This window comes from Xiphophorus maculatus, chromosome 21, assembly GCF_002775205.1.
Source record: "Xiphophorus maculatus strain JP 163 A chromosome 21, X_maculatus-5.0-male, whole genome shotgun sequence".
Classification (NCBI taxonomy): Eukaryota; Metazoa; Chordata; class Actinopteri; order Cyprinodontiformes; family Poeciliidae; genus Xiphophorus; species Xiphophorus maculatus.
Genome location: NC_036463.1, coordinates 20,930,864 through 20,944,763, shown reverse-complemented (window position 1 = coordinate 20,944,763; position 13,900 = coordinate 20,930,864). Strand labels below are relative to the sequence as shown.

General features: G+C 43.1%; 1 protein-coding gene across 1 annotated transcript; it reads left to right on the top strand.

The window, feature by feature from the left end:
• Positions 1 to 584: 584 nt before the first annotated feature.
• znf438 (zinc finger protein 438) lies at positions 585 to 7,642 on the top strand. Its single transcript, XM_023326799.1, has 3 exons — positions 585 to 650; positions 2,100 to 3,847; positions 3,953 to 7,642. The coding sequence occupies exons 1-3, from the start codon at positions 585 to 587 to the stop codon at positions 4,542 to 4,544; spliced, it is 2,406 nt and encodes an 801-aa protein (XP_023182567.1). The 3' UTR covers positions 4,545 to 7,642.
• Positions 7,643 to 13,900: the final 6,258 nt, after the last annotated feature.

Sequence of the window (13,900 nt, the reverse complement as noted above, 5' to 3'; positions counted from 1 at the left end):
AGTCAAACTAGAATTAACTGTCCGCACAGACGAGGAATATCTCCAGTTTTATGGAGTCGTAATGCGGTAGGGTACTGTATAAATAATCTGCCAGCACAAAAATACTTCCAGCTGTTAAACAATATGCCTGAGCGGTTTTTCTTTTCTTCTCATTCTTTTGAGTGAAAAGAATCCCTTTTATTTATTGAGGAATGATTGCTCGAATGTTTGCCTTTAGTAACACCTCCAGATTGTTGCTCCTTTTGCTGATTATTGTTTCAGAGCGCAGTTTGAACTTTGGCAGGACCACATGTTGCGATTGAACATTGGCTCAAAATGTGAAATTCAAACCTTTACCATTTTTTTTGACAATTAGGCCCTTTGAAGTTTACCTCTGTAATCTTCTCCTTCTTTTGATACGACGACGCTGTGTTGATACAATCGTCGGGAATTTCTCTCTTGTTTTTATAGCCATACCTGTGGCTTTTGATTGATGGATGGAAACTCTACGGTCGATTGAGATAATAAAGACTTGTGTAAAACCTCACTTTGAGGTTACTGTTTCCCTGCGGAGTTCAGCCGTATTCTGTATCACTGCTGTCAGAATGGCAGAACGGTGTGGAACGGCCTCACCCCCGTTGCGAAAGCATGAAATGTTATTAGTGAACAAGGTAGGATAAAGTAAATTCTAGAGATTGTGTGAAACATCCTCGTTGCCTTCGGCCAGGTTGTAGAACTGGTCAGTGGATGGGGCGACGAAGAGGGAAACCCCTCTTCATCTCCTAAAGATTCTGCCGCTGGGCAGCTTTCACGCACTGGCTGATTGTTCCAGGAAGTGGGAGGGACAAGAAGCCCCCTGCAGATCCTCAGCATGTACCGTGGCAGCATGCTGAGTACATATCAAAGGGGGCAGTCTGCCCTTAGCCTGGGGCAGAGAGACTGTGCTGTGTGGGACCAGAGAGCCATGGATAATAGGACACCTTGTCACACTTATGAAAATCCATGATTTTTTTTGACGATGTATTTTATTGCTTTGTCTTGCTTGGCTTTCCACTTAATCAGACCATATAGTAATGGAAAAGTCACATATATACATTAAATACATTGTTATATGACCACAACATTCTGCAGCAATGTCCATTATTTCTGATCTTTATCTTTGAACAGAGATTTTAGTTTGAATGATGCAGCATTGTTGGATAAAGATGCACTAATCTAAGTGGCCAGTTTCAATCTCCCCATATCAATATTTACCTAATTCTGATTTCACTTTTAAAAACTTTAATATAAAATGGTATAGTTAGGCCCAGAATTATTCATAGTCCTTGCAGATATATTTTTAAACAGATCTTTTAGGCATACAAATGTGTTTCTTCTGACTGAAAGTCATATTATTGTGGCCATTCAGGGTAAGTAGCATGAGACTGACAGAGAATCTGTGATGTTGAAGCGGGTGTCCAACCTCAAACTTTAGAGCTCATCACCAAAGAGAAATTGTTTAAAAAAAAACCAAAAAAACAGTGGAAATTCTAAGAAGGGTTCGATAGATATACAGAAAATAGACTTTTCAGTTGAGTTTTGAAACCGGTGCAAATTTGTCATATTTTAATATACCATTATGCTTTTTTTTCTAATTTAATTCTCCTTTTACATACTTCAATCTTTTAAGAGTCAAATGTCTCATTTACTATCAGATACCAACTTCTTGAATTTAATGTTACAGCAACGTTGCTGTAATGCTTTTCTGAATGTCTGAATGAACCCCAGGCATGACTCGATATGTCATAGCATCTAGCTTCTTCTGTTGCTTAAACATCCCATTAAATTTAGACTCTTCCTTCAGTAACAGCTTCCACTCTGAAGAGTGTGGTCATTTCTACTGCTACATTTAGCACTTGGGTATTCACAAATTGGAAAATCCTGGAATTTTTCAGTTTCCCACACTAACTGGCCAAAAACATTGGCTGAAAACCTGTTGTCTTGCTAGCTGATATTTTGATGCATTTCTAATATTGATGTTAATGTGAAAGCATCAATGATGTTGATGCTTTCAAGTGTTGTCCAGAATTTGGCAGTATAGCTCATGTAAGAAATGATTTTCTTTTTTCTATGTGTTTCAGTTGGTTGCAAGTGATCCATCCCATCAGATGAAGAGCCTTCAGTTCCGGAGCATTGCTCCCAAGGCCCCAGCTGTGGTGCCCTCAACCTCCCCTTTGGCCCCATCCTGCCAGCCTCTATCAGCTTTACCTGAGGCAACTACTGCCTCTAGCCCCAAGTCCATCCTCGTACCCACACAAAACTATGCACTGATGCAAATAGCAGGTCAGGATGGAACATTCTCCCTGGTTGCACTCCCACCTTCTGTCTCCTCTCAGACGCCACAGCAACAAACCCAGTCAATCCAGAAAAACCTCAAGTTACCCATACCCAGATATCCATCGGCGAGAAGCAAGAGGAGCTCAGAAAAGGTCAAATCACCGATTGCTGTAAGTACAAAAGCAGCTTTCAACGTTCCTGTACTGCCTCAGACCAAGTCAGTGGGGAGTGGAACATCTGCAGTGTCAAAACTAAAGCTAGAAGAGACTAAGCACACAAGGGAAACCACAAAAGAATCTTTAGAAAAGGTATTTCTGATTGACCCAGCCTCTTCTGACATCTCTGTCACTGCCGTATTACCAGAGAAGGCTCTCCTCTGTCCTGGTTCGAAGTTAGAGCAAACGGCAGATGGCAATGAGCGACCTGCTTCAGCAAGCCTTGTTCAGAACCTCCATTACTCTTCTGCAGCATCCTCAAACTCTACAAGCAACCCCCCTGAGGAAACTAAGACCACAGTGGGGTTGTGCCAAACTAAATCGACTGCTGCTCAGCCTCAGGGCAGTATCACTGTTTTGTCACCAGCCATCTTCAGTAAAGCAGTTCAGATTATTCCTTCACCACCTAAGGGTAAGCTACCCATTCTGCCTTATGCTAAGATAAAGAGCTCTCTGATACCAGCTACAAAGCTCAGCAGTTTGACCCCAGAGAGAAAAGGCTTCTGTGGACAGGCAGGGGTCTTCTCTTCTGGAGATACTACGTCCAAGAACATGGAGAATACCGACGTCTTGAGGCAAAACCCGGTGCTGAACTCCAAACCCTCACTGGTTCCTGTTACTCTTCAGAAGCCACCTGGGAAGAAAAGAGGGAGGAAGAGAAAGACAATGGAAGACATCTTGGCTTTTGAAGCCAGAAAGAAGAGGTCTTTGTCTTTCTTTCGTAAAAGGGTCCCTGAAAAACCTCCAGCAGTAATTCCAGGCTTCAAACAAAAAGAAGTTGATATTTCCAAGAAGTACCGAACTATCCGTCCCAAGCCCATGTTGGTTATGGAGACGGTTCCACAACTGGTGAGCTTGCCTACATTAGCACCAGATGGCCAAGAACAGGAGCTCTTACTTGGTCACCAACTCTCCACGTCTGCCACAACCAAGGCTCTGGACTGTTCCCCCCAAACGGCTCCAGTGACCCTTCACCTGAGAGCCGGTTCCAACCCAAAAGTGTTCATTGGCAGCCGTCCGCTCCACCGCTGCTCAATCTGCAACCGCTGTTTCCAGTTCAAGCACCACCTCCAGAACCACATGAACACTCACACAAATAGTCGGCCCTACATCTGCCCCCTGTGCCGCAAAGCATACGCTCACAGAGGTAGCCTGAGCACTCACATGAAGCTTCATCACTCTGAAGTACGGCCGCGCCGATCTCTGTGTTGTGAGTTCTGCGACAAGGTCTTTGGATATGTGGGGGTGTACTTCCGTCACCTGAGGGAGGTCCACAGGGTTGTGCTGACCGTGGAGCCCTCAATCAGTCGTCATGAGGATGATGTGTCTTTGGAGGGGTAAGGTAACTCTTGGATAGCTATTGAACATGTGCAAAGCCTCTTGACCTTTTAGCTTGAAGCAGATTGATTGCCTAACTAAGCATTTTCCCATTTTCTCCCCAGAACTGTCTCTCCAGAGCCGTCGGACGAACAAGATCGGGAAGACCCTGTAGAGCTGCAGATCAAATGCGGCCGATGTCAAGCTACCACTCCCACCTTTGCTGACATGAAGATGCATTTGCTGTATGTACATGAGGAGGAAGTCCACATCCGTGCCCATGACGGTGTGGCCCAATGTGTCGGCCGCGAGGTCGAGAACGAGCTGGTAAAGCACGCCGCTCACTACTGGCACCAGCTGAACGAGAAGCGCAACCTGGTGAAGTGCGGCAACTGCGACGAGGAATTCTTTTCCTTCTCCAAACTTAAGAAGCACATCATGTCCCACCACCGTGTCAGGGACGGGGACGGCGACGAACCGAGATCGACCTCTCCTGAGAACGGCAGTGACTTGGGGGTTCTGGCTGCAGGGGCGGCCTTTAACTGTGTGCTTTGCAGTAAGGTGCTGGACACTAAGGAGTTGATTATGGAGCACTGGAGAAGTCACCATCACTGTGAGCAGCCGGTCCTGCTGTGGGACGCCCTGAGCTCCTACTCTGGACAAGAAGAGGGGGAGGTGGACGGAGACTTAGACACTCCTTCTCCAAGCCCACATTAAGCGGCTGAACGGGCGAGGCCCTTACCGTAGCTCCTCCTCATACTCACTCAGTCCTAACAATCAGCAGCACAGGGATGGAGAGTTTCTCTTAGGTCTTTTGAACTCTAGTTTGGTTTTTCACATGGTTAGACAAGGCATAAGAAATGAAAGTGTCTGATGTTACAAGTCGTAAGAGATTCTCTCACCAATTCACTTATAGAAACACGATCATTTTTATTTTTCTGATTGCACTGTTCTGTTCTGTGAATTTGGAGGTATTTAAGATACTGTTTAAAATATTTTTTCTACGTTTTATTTAAATGTTATTGTGGCTAATATTTAATCCAACTGACACAACTGTTAACTAATTAAGGGTCTCTTCACCCTTTAACTAATCTAACCATGCAGATCATTGGTTCATTTTGTGCTGGAGTTCTCCTCATTTAGTTTTGTCACCCAACATCTGCTGAGTGGTGATTAGAGGAAAACTGGCTGCATCAGTGGTCTTTTGTTAGCTCTGTTAGCATCCTGACCCGTCGTCAAAAGTCATATTTTTCATAAATGATGTCTCTTGGAAAAGCTTTGAGCACAACCAACACAGTGTGTTTAAAAAGTCTGCATGGTTAGATAAAACTTGGAGCAAGTGACGAGGTAAAGATCACGACTGTAGGACGTCGTCTACTTATTGTGCTGGCTGACAGTTTTCTCCATTGGCTTTTGGTCATCAAAGATGAAAAGAAATGAGTGTTTGTACAATCCTCCGATGTAACATTTTTCACGGAGTCAAAAAACGACATCTGTCATCAAGCTCCGTGTTTTGCAGGGTCCCGTTTCTATTAAGACCCATGAAGGAAAGAGTTTTGTAAACAGCACCAAGTGACATCCTCGTGGCCTTTAAAGAAACATAGAAGAGAAAAGCAGAAAGTGTTCATGAGGCTAATCGTTACTATGATTCCCTTTAGGCCTGTTTCAGTCGATTAATGCCTGTGTGTGTGTGTATTCTGTGATATGCCAGGGTCTATTCAAAGTAGTGATTGTTGAAATGAGTACTGTTCGCTGATTTTAGTAAATACGCAATGGATTGCCTAGCTGTTGTTGCCAGCTCTTGTATGCACCTGTGGAGTTTCGTGCACCCAGACTGAGTAGAGTTAATAGAAACTGTCGTTAAATCCAGAAGAATATGCTATTTTGTACTTTAGATTACTACAGAGAATATTTATGCTTGTGGTTGGTGATTACAGAACCAGCACTGAAACATTTTTGTTTTGTTTGCCGCATTATATTTTGGGGAAGGGGTGTTTTTTGGGGGTGTTTTTCCCTCAAGGGTTAGCTTGGATTTAATGAAGTGAGTCTTCGGAAGTTGCTTCCCCCGCCTGTAGCAGGAGGATGTGGTATGGAGTCGTGGAAAAGTGAAGGGCTGGTAGCGTCACAGTAGGAAAATATTGAGTAAAAACACCGCAGATTCATGGTGTCAAAAGGTGAAACAAAAATATTTTACATGATCTAATTGCTGTTTTGTAAAACAAAGAAGCACTATTTATTCCTTCTGCTGCTAGAGACTTAAAAAGAATATTAGGGGGGCTAGAAAAATTGTTTTAGCAGTGCTCCAATTGCAGTTTCCTGGCTATTGACCAATCTTTAAATCTTGTTTATCCAAAAAGTTGCTAAATACAGCCACAAAGTGGTTCATTGGAAATAGTGGGGTGAGTATTGTTAGCCGTGCACATGCGGACGTGACCTGGCAGAGCAAAAAGGGTTTAGCGGCTGATTTTCAGACCTTTACAGAGGTAATCAAGATCGGTGAATAAGCTTGGTTTGTCAATTTCCCAAAATTAAGAAAGTCTGGGCCGAATTATCGGTGCGTCTCTAGTTTATTTGTGACCTTGAATCTATGAATCAAGCCACAATGTGGAATAAACACTCATAATTTCATTTTGATTTTCAAGTTCTTGTCAAGCAAAAGGTCACCCTTTTTGTTCTTCTCTCTCTAAGTGAAGCTCTGAGTTGATCTTAACTGATTTAATTTGTTGCTGCAGGTTGTTTTAAAAACACGCTGCTCGGCGCTTTACAGCGAACTGTACTTTCTGCTCATGGACCTTCGGTTTCATGAGCAGAAGTATTGCCAAATGACTATATTTTTGTCTTTTTTATAAGCAAGGGAAGAAGTTTAGCAGCCAGATGATGAGTAATCCACAACAGCAGGTGAGAGAGGGAGTTCTGAAACTTTGTAAAAGCATCGGTATACCTTAATCCCAGCAACAAATTCATAGCTAAGTATTTGAAGGTTATCAGCTAATCTGGCTTGTTGTGTCCCACAGACTAATATTTCGCTAGTGCATCTGACTATCTGTTATAGATAGGGTATCTATTACTGCCAACTTCATATAATCTCACTTCAAAAAACCCAAACTATCCCTTTAATGTCCCGTTTCATGGTTGGGTTGGCATTATTACACAATATGTAGCTCTGTTACCATATGTCTGTGTTTATGTTTCATATAAAAGTTCCCAGGGTCAAGTGAATGTACCTGAATGTTTAAAAAAAAAAACAAAAAAAAAAAAACAAAAGTAAATATATATTAAAAATATATGCTATATAGACATTATTCTATGGATAGATACCTTGAGATATATATTGAGAAGAAAATATCTATATTTACAGAGTCACTAGTGAATCAGCTGCTTTGTTCTGTCTACATGGAAGAGTGCAGGTGCAGATATGATTACGACAAAAGCCATGCAGAGCGGTCTTTGTGTCCGGGCCGAGGCCAAAGCACCGATGGGAGTCGGCTACAGTAAGCTCCACTGTGGGGGTCATCGGTGAGTTGTCCTTTATTTTTTATTTCTTTCTCAAGCCCTTAAACATCAGGCAGGAAGTGACAGAGTTCAGGGTCAGTCTCTTCGTTCCTCAGCAACAGGAGGAATACGCGCCACTGTCGGCACGCGCTTGGAAATGGAAAAACTCATGTTTTATTCACTTTAACACGCTGATGGTCACCCGGGTAAATAAAAAAAAAAAACTAAACAAAGGAAGGAAAAAAGACTGAAAATGTTTTGTGCTTGTGACTGTTTGTGCACCTGAAGAACCTGATGTGAGAATAAACGTTGTTCGTTGATGATGTCGTGTTGTTCTTTAGGGTGACAGGAACAGACTTTCGCAGGTTGAAATGTTTTTCTGTCACTTTTTCTTCTCCTTTAGCAACCTATTGCTGTGCACTGCTAAGTTATCAGAGGCCCTTACTGAACTTCATAATTCTGTTTGGTGAAAACAAAAGCAGTCATCTCTGGTGATTGGTTCAGATGAGGTAAGTGACAAGTAGCCCAAAATACAGTGCCTTTAAAACGCCGTGGAACAGGTTAGCAGTGATTCCCAGGTTTTACTCAACATTCACCCCAAACAGAGTCTGACTCTGCTGCCAACAGCTGGCTGGTTGTTGAGTCACTTCAGCGTTTCACTCAGAGGTGTGAATGGAAACGTAAAACCCCGGAGATCCTTCAAAAACGTTAGGTTAGTGTACAGGATGCTGCATGTAGAGCATTTACAGGCAGATATTTATTAGTAGTAGTGGAGTGTTATTCACATTTTCAATAACTCGAGATGTTCTATAGCAGTAATGTCGAAAGTTTTAGTCAAAATTTTCAAATTCTAACTTCTAGCAGGCCACAAAATTCATTAAATCAAGAATGCAAAAATTATTTATTTTTATGATTATTTTTAAGTTTTACTTGCACAACATTTTTAATGAAATCTGTAAACCATTAGAGATCCAGATATGAGCCTTTATTAAAAGAAATACAATTTCCAAAGTTTTGTCTTTAGTAGTCCCATTGTTTAAATTTTTTTTGACTTGTATTCACACATTGGATTCAACTTTTCTACAGATGAAAATCAATTGTTTTTTTTTGCAAATGTTACATCCACTGGCCTATAGGGGGCAGTGGACCTTTGCTCCTTTTTTGTTTGCAGGCTTACTGTCACACCTGGAATCACTTCTCATCAGGGCAGTGCAAAAAATGCACCAGTAGCTGTGGTTCCGTTGACCATATCGCGCAATTTGTAATTTTGAAAATACATTTGTTTAATGGAAACTTTTCAATTTCAAAAAACCTTGTTTTTGATTAAACATTTGGCACTACGATGAGATGTCGGGGTTTTGTTTTTTTTTCTCTTTTTTTTGGTTGTGTCGAAATTGATTTATTTCACAAAACTGCGATGAAAATATTTTTTGCGCATCAAAACTAAGATCAACACCTGGATGTTGCCACTGGCATTAACCACAAAGAAATAAACAATAGGAAGTAGTTGGAGGATGATGGCGCAACATGTTTCTTATCACGTGAACAAATGGATTCACACGAGATTTTAATTGCATTTCTTATTTAATGGAAACACCTCAATTGCATTATATTGTTTTCTTCTACATTGGCGGAATATTGACAAAGATTTGCATACATTGGTAATTGAAACGCGGCTCCTGGTCCGGTGCCGGGCATTTCTGTGTTTAACTCTGAACAGAGTACTCAGTGTTGTGGCAAATTCTGTTTAGGTCATGTTGACATTTGAACTCTTGCATGTTAGAAAGTGTTTAGATGGGCAGCTTGGTAGGGTTTCTCTGCCATTTTCTTCCCTGTCTTTGTGGCCAGCCAGAGTTTGGAAATTGTAGTTTTTGTTTTTTTGTTCAGACTTCAGATTTTTGTTTTTGACCTCGAAGGAGTTTATTTTTGTTTGTTGATTTGGCCTTGGAAACCCTGAAGTCGTTTTACTTCCCTTGTGTCAGTAAGGCCCTGAGCCAGTGGACTAATGGAAAGTAAATGACTGGCTTTACTTTTAATCTACAATTTGTGTTACACCCTACACTCACTCAAAGGGTTGTAGCAGCAAAAACAGAGAAAGTAACCAAAGCTAATCATCTAATTTAGTAGCTTGTTTAGATTTTTATTCAGTGAAAACCCAATAAAAAGTAGTTTCAAGAAGCTTTCTTCCACTTTGTTCCACTAGGGAGGAGTTAGTGGAGCTTTGCGAAATTAAAGACATTTTTTATTAACGTTCAGGTCCAGGTTGTCTCAGGTTGACTGCTATGAGCACACCGAGTCCCTGGCAGCATGATGAGCGTGACAAGTCTCAGTGGATCGTCCTTTGTACAGTTTTAACTGGGAATCCTAAATGAACTTCCATCTCTTGGGCGACGGAGCCCGATTCTTCTGTCACCCTTTTTGACATGTTTCATAGTCAATATTCTCTTTCCTTTGCCCTGTTTAGGTTAAATGACAAGAGGCCGACAGGAAAGTTGATGTGACAGATTTTATTTAGGCTCTCGTGTCGTCTTGGCTGAGACAAATTGTTAAACCGGCGTGTTTTAACAGAAGCAAAAGGGAACAACAAACACTGAAAGTGCTCAGAAAAAGTGTTTTAGAGCCTGATATTAACTGGAGAAGTGTGTGTGGAGTGAAGGAGGATCAAGCAAAGTGGGAGAAGCCAAGGGGCTGTTGGTAACCTACATCTGCCTCACCTCTGTGCTCCTCCCCCACTTAGCGGGCCTTCCATCTGCCTGATTTAGTGTCACAGTTCATTCAGATTCCATATACAGTGTAGGTGAGAACTTTAAATCTCCCGCTCTCAGTATTTTTAAAATAATGTTTTTTTTAAGGAGTATTTGGTTATTGTTTTCCCAATGTACAGCTATCATATAACAAACAGCTTGAAGTATTATGGAAAATATTTTTTTAAGAGTGTCCAAGTTTCAACACTCCAGCTGTGGATTTGAGATGGAAGATTAAAAACTTTAGTTTGTCCTTCCTTCATTTGTCCTGTGAAAGTTGAAGTTGTGATCCTCTGACAAGAACTCTCAAAAATACAGGCCGTGTGGTACAATGGCTTCATATTTAATGATCTGACTCCACTCACAACCGAGACGAATGCAGTTCCCAGGAAATGGGGTGTTTGTTCCCTGCCGTGGTGTTCCACAGGCCCATCCCTGGCAGCCATTGCCACGCCGGTGTGGAATGCACATCTTCAGCTCTAATTGATTCGAAAGAGCACAACCTTGTATCATGAGGTCAAAGTGCAACGCCGGCATAATTCCTGCCGTCGCCCAAACAAACAACTCTCGACTTTCCGAGCATCCAGAGGGTTTGAAATGAGGGCAGGTCACCCCAGGGTGGCTTCCAGCTCTGGAAGAACACAGATAATGCTGCCACGCGAGCACAAACCCGGTCTCAATCTAGTGTCGCCATCGCACCTCATCGCAGGCACAGATAAAAAGGAGCTCGCTGTACAGTGATGCATATTTCCTTTTAATCAGAGCTAACGTGTAGCACAGCCTTCACAGTGCACTCCCACCTCGCTGTGGTTCTCAGGGGGGGACAGGGGAGATCAAAGCAACACCCCCAAACACACTCACTCACACACACATACACCTCGCTTGTACATGATCAGGAGAGCTGGGGGCTGCTCTCCTTCTTTATCTCCGTCTTTGAGCAACACCCCCCTTCAAGACAGCTTTGGAAGTGTCGGGACCGAGCGAGAAAGCACGAGGGATTAATAGTGAAGCGCTCTAATTTGTACCTGTTCGGGTTTTGTTGTCTCTTCCACGGTTGACCCTGATTTCGCGGAGCTGGCAGGAATGAAACAAGAGCGTCAAACAACACGCAGGGACACTTGGAATAACAGAACTGGAGTCACATGGAGGGACACCAGGGGAGAGATTTATGGGACAGTAAAAATGTGACCCACACTGACCACAGATGTTTTTGTGAACCACTTAGGTGGGGTGAAACCTGAGTCCTGCTCGCAGACTCAGGCTAATTGAAGGCCCCCTCATTCACCTTCTGATGCCGTTTTTTTCTCAATGCACTAACAGCCGTGACGCTTTGGACCGCATGCGGACTTTGACAGCGATACATGCGCACCTTCATCAAAAGTAATTCAACTCTACCCAGTGACAGAGCCCAGGCATACAAATCGGTTGCCCCACATCTACGAGTGCCTCCCTAAAGATGTCTTTCGATGAATCTGGAGACCTGGATCCGCCCTTCTCTTCTTCTGCTGCCTCTCGGTTTCAGGTTTCAACGCAGCGTCCTGGCTCTCCTCACCCTCCCAGATTAGTCATCTAATGAGCAGCAGTGCTGATCAGGTAAATAATTGATGGCGGGGCGGCTTGGAGAAAGCCATCGATCCAAGCGGGGCTGCAGCTCTAAATGGAGCAGAGAAAGAGGCGACTGGGGAGGACAAGAAGCCGTAGATTCTTCGCTGTAATGCTGTTTGTTCTATTGGCCAGATGGGATTCAGATCCAAGAAACCATCCTTGACTAAAGAGCTTTACCAATCAAAATCAAAACCGTTGCATAGAATAGTCGAAAACTGTAAACGGAAGACCTTCAGAAATTTCAATCTGAGAGGTTGACAATCAGGTTTCATCTTTGCTTCCACTTTACCATTATGTACGATTTTTGGTCTGTGTCCACTTGTCTGAACTCAGTGGTGCTTGACTCAGCTCTATGTGGTTCAATCAGTTTTCCACTAGTAATGGTTTCTTGGTACCAGTCCCTCTTTCAGAACCTACTTTTGTAGAGTTTGGCTGATGTTAAAAGACTGTTAGTGATTGGCTTGACGGTGGAGTCATTGGTTGCGTCACAACAGCGACTCCCTCTCGACTGGTATTTGTAAAAACTAACCATTGCAATAGACGACCCCAACCATTAGAGCTGTCACTCAATCGTAACTCCATTTTTAGAACCTACTTTTCTGGAGTTCCAAGTGTACGGAGTCGGGGATAAAATGCTACGTCAGAAGACTGTCGGTCACTGATTAGCTAGGAGTTGAATTCATTGGTTGCGTCACAAGAACGACTTCCCTTACAAAGGTGGTCTCAAAGTGCATTCTTCAAGGGCTACAGTCCTGAAACTTTTAGATTTCTCTTGTCCTACACATTTGAATTCAATGGCTAAATTGCCTCACTAGCAGGGAGTGAAGCTCTACAAAGCTATGCTAATGAGCTAATTTTGGAGGCAGGTGCACTGAAGCAGAGAGACATCTAAAAGTTGCAGGACTCCAACTCTCAAGGCACGTGGTTTGAGAGCTGTGCTTACAATAATCTACTTTGAAGAATTTTTGATTTCTCTTCCATGTAATTTTTAATACAGCTTACATTCTCAATTGTTGTATAGTGTTTGTGTAAGGAACCGATTACATCATACATCTTTCTGAACTCTGGGGCCATCTGAGTGTATGATGACCCCACCCATTACAGCTGTTGTTCAGTGGCAATGAAGAACAGCCCAAACTGTAGAGTTGAGCTGAGTTGGGCTGATGAGTTCTAGTGGAACAAAGCCTTTATTTATGTGCTTGTGGTTCTAAAGATGAAGACTTTGAAGGTCATCCTTTAAAGTTAACCATGTTTCATAAAGATGTGCACTTTCATAGTGAATTTTCCACTTCACACCTACATGCTAAGTCCCTGGACAGTCTGGTTTTAATGCGTCCAGCCACATGGGATTTTGAAAACTATCCCTCACTGTAGCGCCTAAACATTCCTCATCAACGCTTGAAAGCTTCGACAGATGCAAACATTTGACATTGCTGTGATCTCTACGCAACCGGAACATCAGATCCGCTTTGTTTGCAGGTCACTCAACTCAATAAATGGGACAGTTTATTCTCACACGGAGCTGATGGAATGTCTGTCGGTGACATTGCTCGAAGTCAGACCTCCTTTTTCCATGATGCTTCACTGGGAAATCCGCTACAGGGTTGCTGCTCGTTGCCTTTTGGTCCAGATGGTCAAGAGCTCCCAGCGTTCCGCAGGCTGGGCGCCGTCCGCCCCAGGGGGAGGCCTGCCATCTGCTCCTGTCCTCTCCTCTCTACTCGTATAACTCACCGTCTCAAGTCCCGGAAGTGCTGTGCATAAAGCCTCGCGTCTGTCGGATTACCTTCCATGCTCCTCTATGGCTGATTAATACCTACAGTGGGTTGTCTGTCCTGTCTCAAGCTTTTTCCTGTTAAGCGTTGCCTCGTCTTCATTCCTCAGTCTCACAGCGGCTTCTGTGTGTGTGTGTGTCCAATAGAATTCAAACAAGACAGAGAGCATCTTTCTGTAGTCATTTTAGCTCCGGGGAACGTGGTGAAACGACCGGATGCTCATCCCACTCTTTGCCTTTGGGGAGCTGCGTCTGCCTGAGCCGTAACCTACATTTACTGATCACTCTTACACGTAAGGTTAAACGAATCAGACCTGCTGGAGGACGAACAGATCCTTCAAACACACACACACACACGCATACACAGATATAGCAACCATCAATGCAGACACTCCACACACACACACCAACAAGGAGGTTTCTGTTTGCTGTAGCGCAAGAAAAGCTAACAAGGTCAGCAA

What these genes read in the sequence shown, in the direction of transcription:
- znf438 (XM_023326799.1), top strand. Translation starts at nt 585, where the DNA reads ATGGCAGAACGGTGTGGAACGGCCTCACCCCCGTTGCGAAAGCATGAA. An exon ending in AAATGTTATTAGTGAACAAG is followed by an intron (nt 651 to 2,099) that starts GTAGGATAAAGT and finishes TATGTGTTTCAG; the next exon opens with TTGGTTGCAAGTGATCCATC. An exon ending in GATGATGTGTCTTTGGAGGG is followed by an intron (nt 3,848 to 3,952) that starts GTAAGGTAACTC and finishes TTTTCTCCCCAG; the next exon opens with AACTGTCTCTCCAGAGCCGT.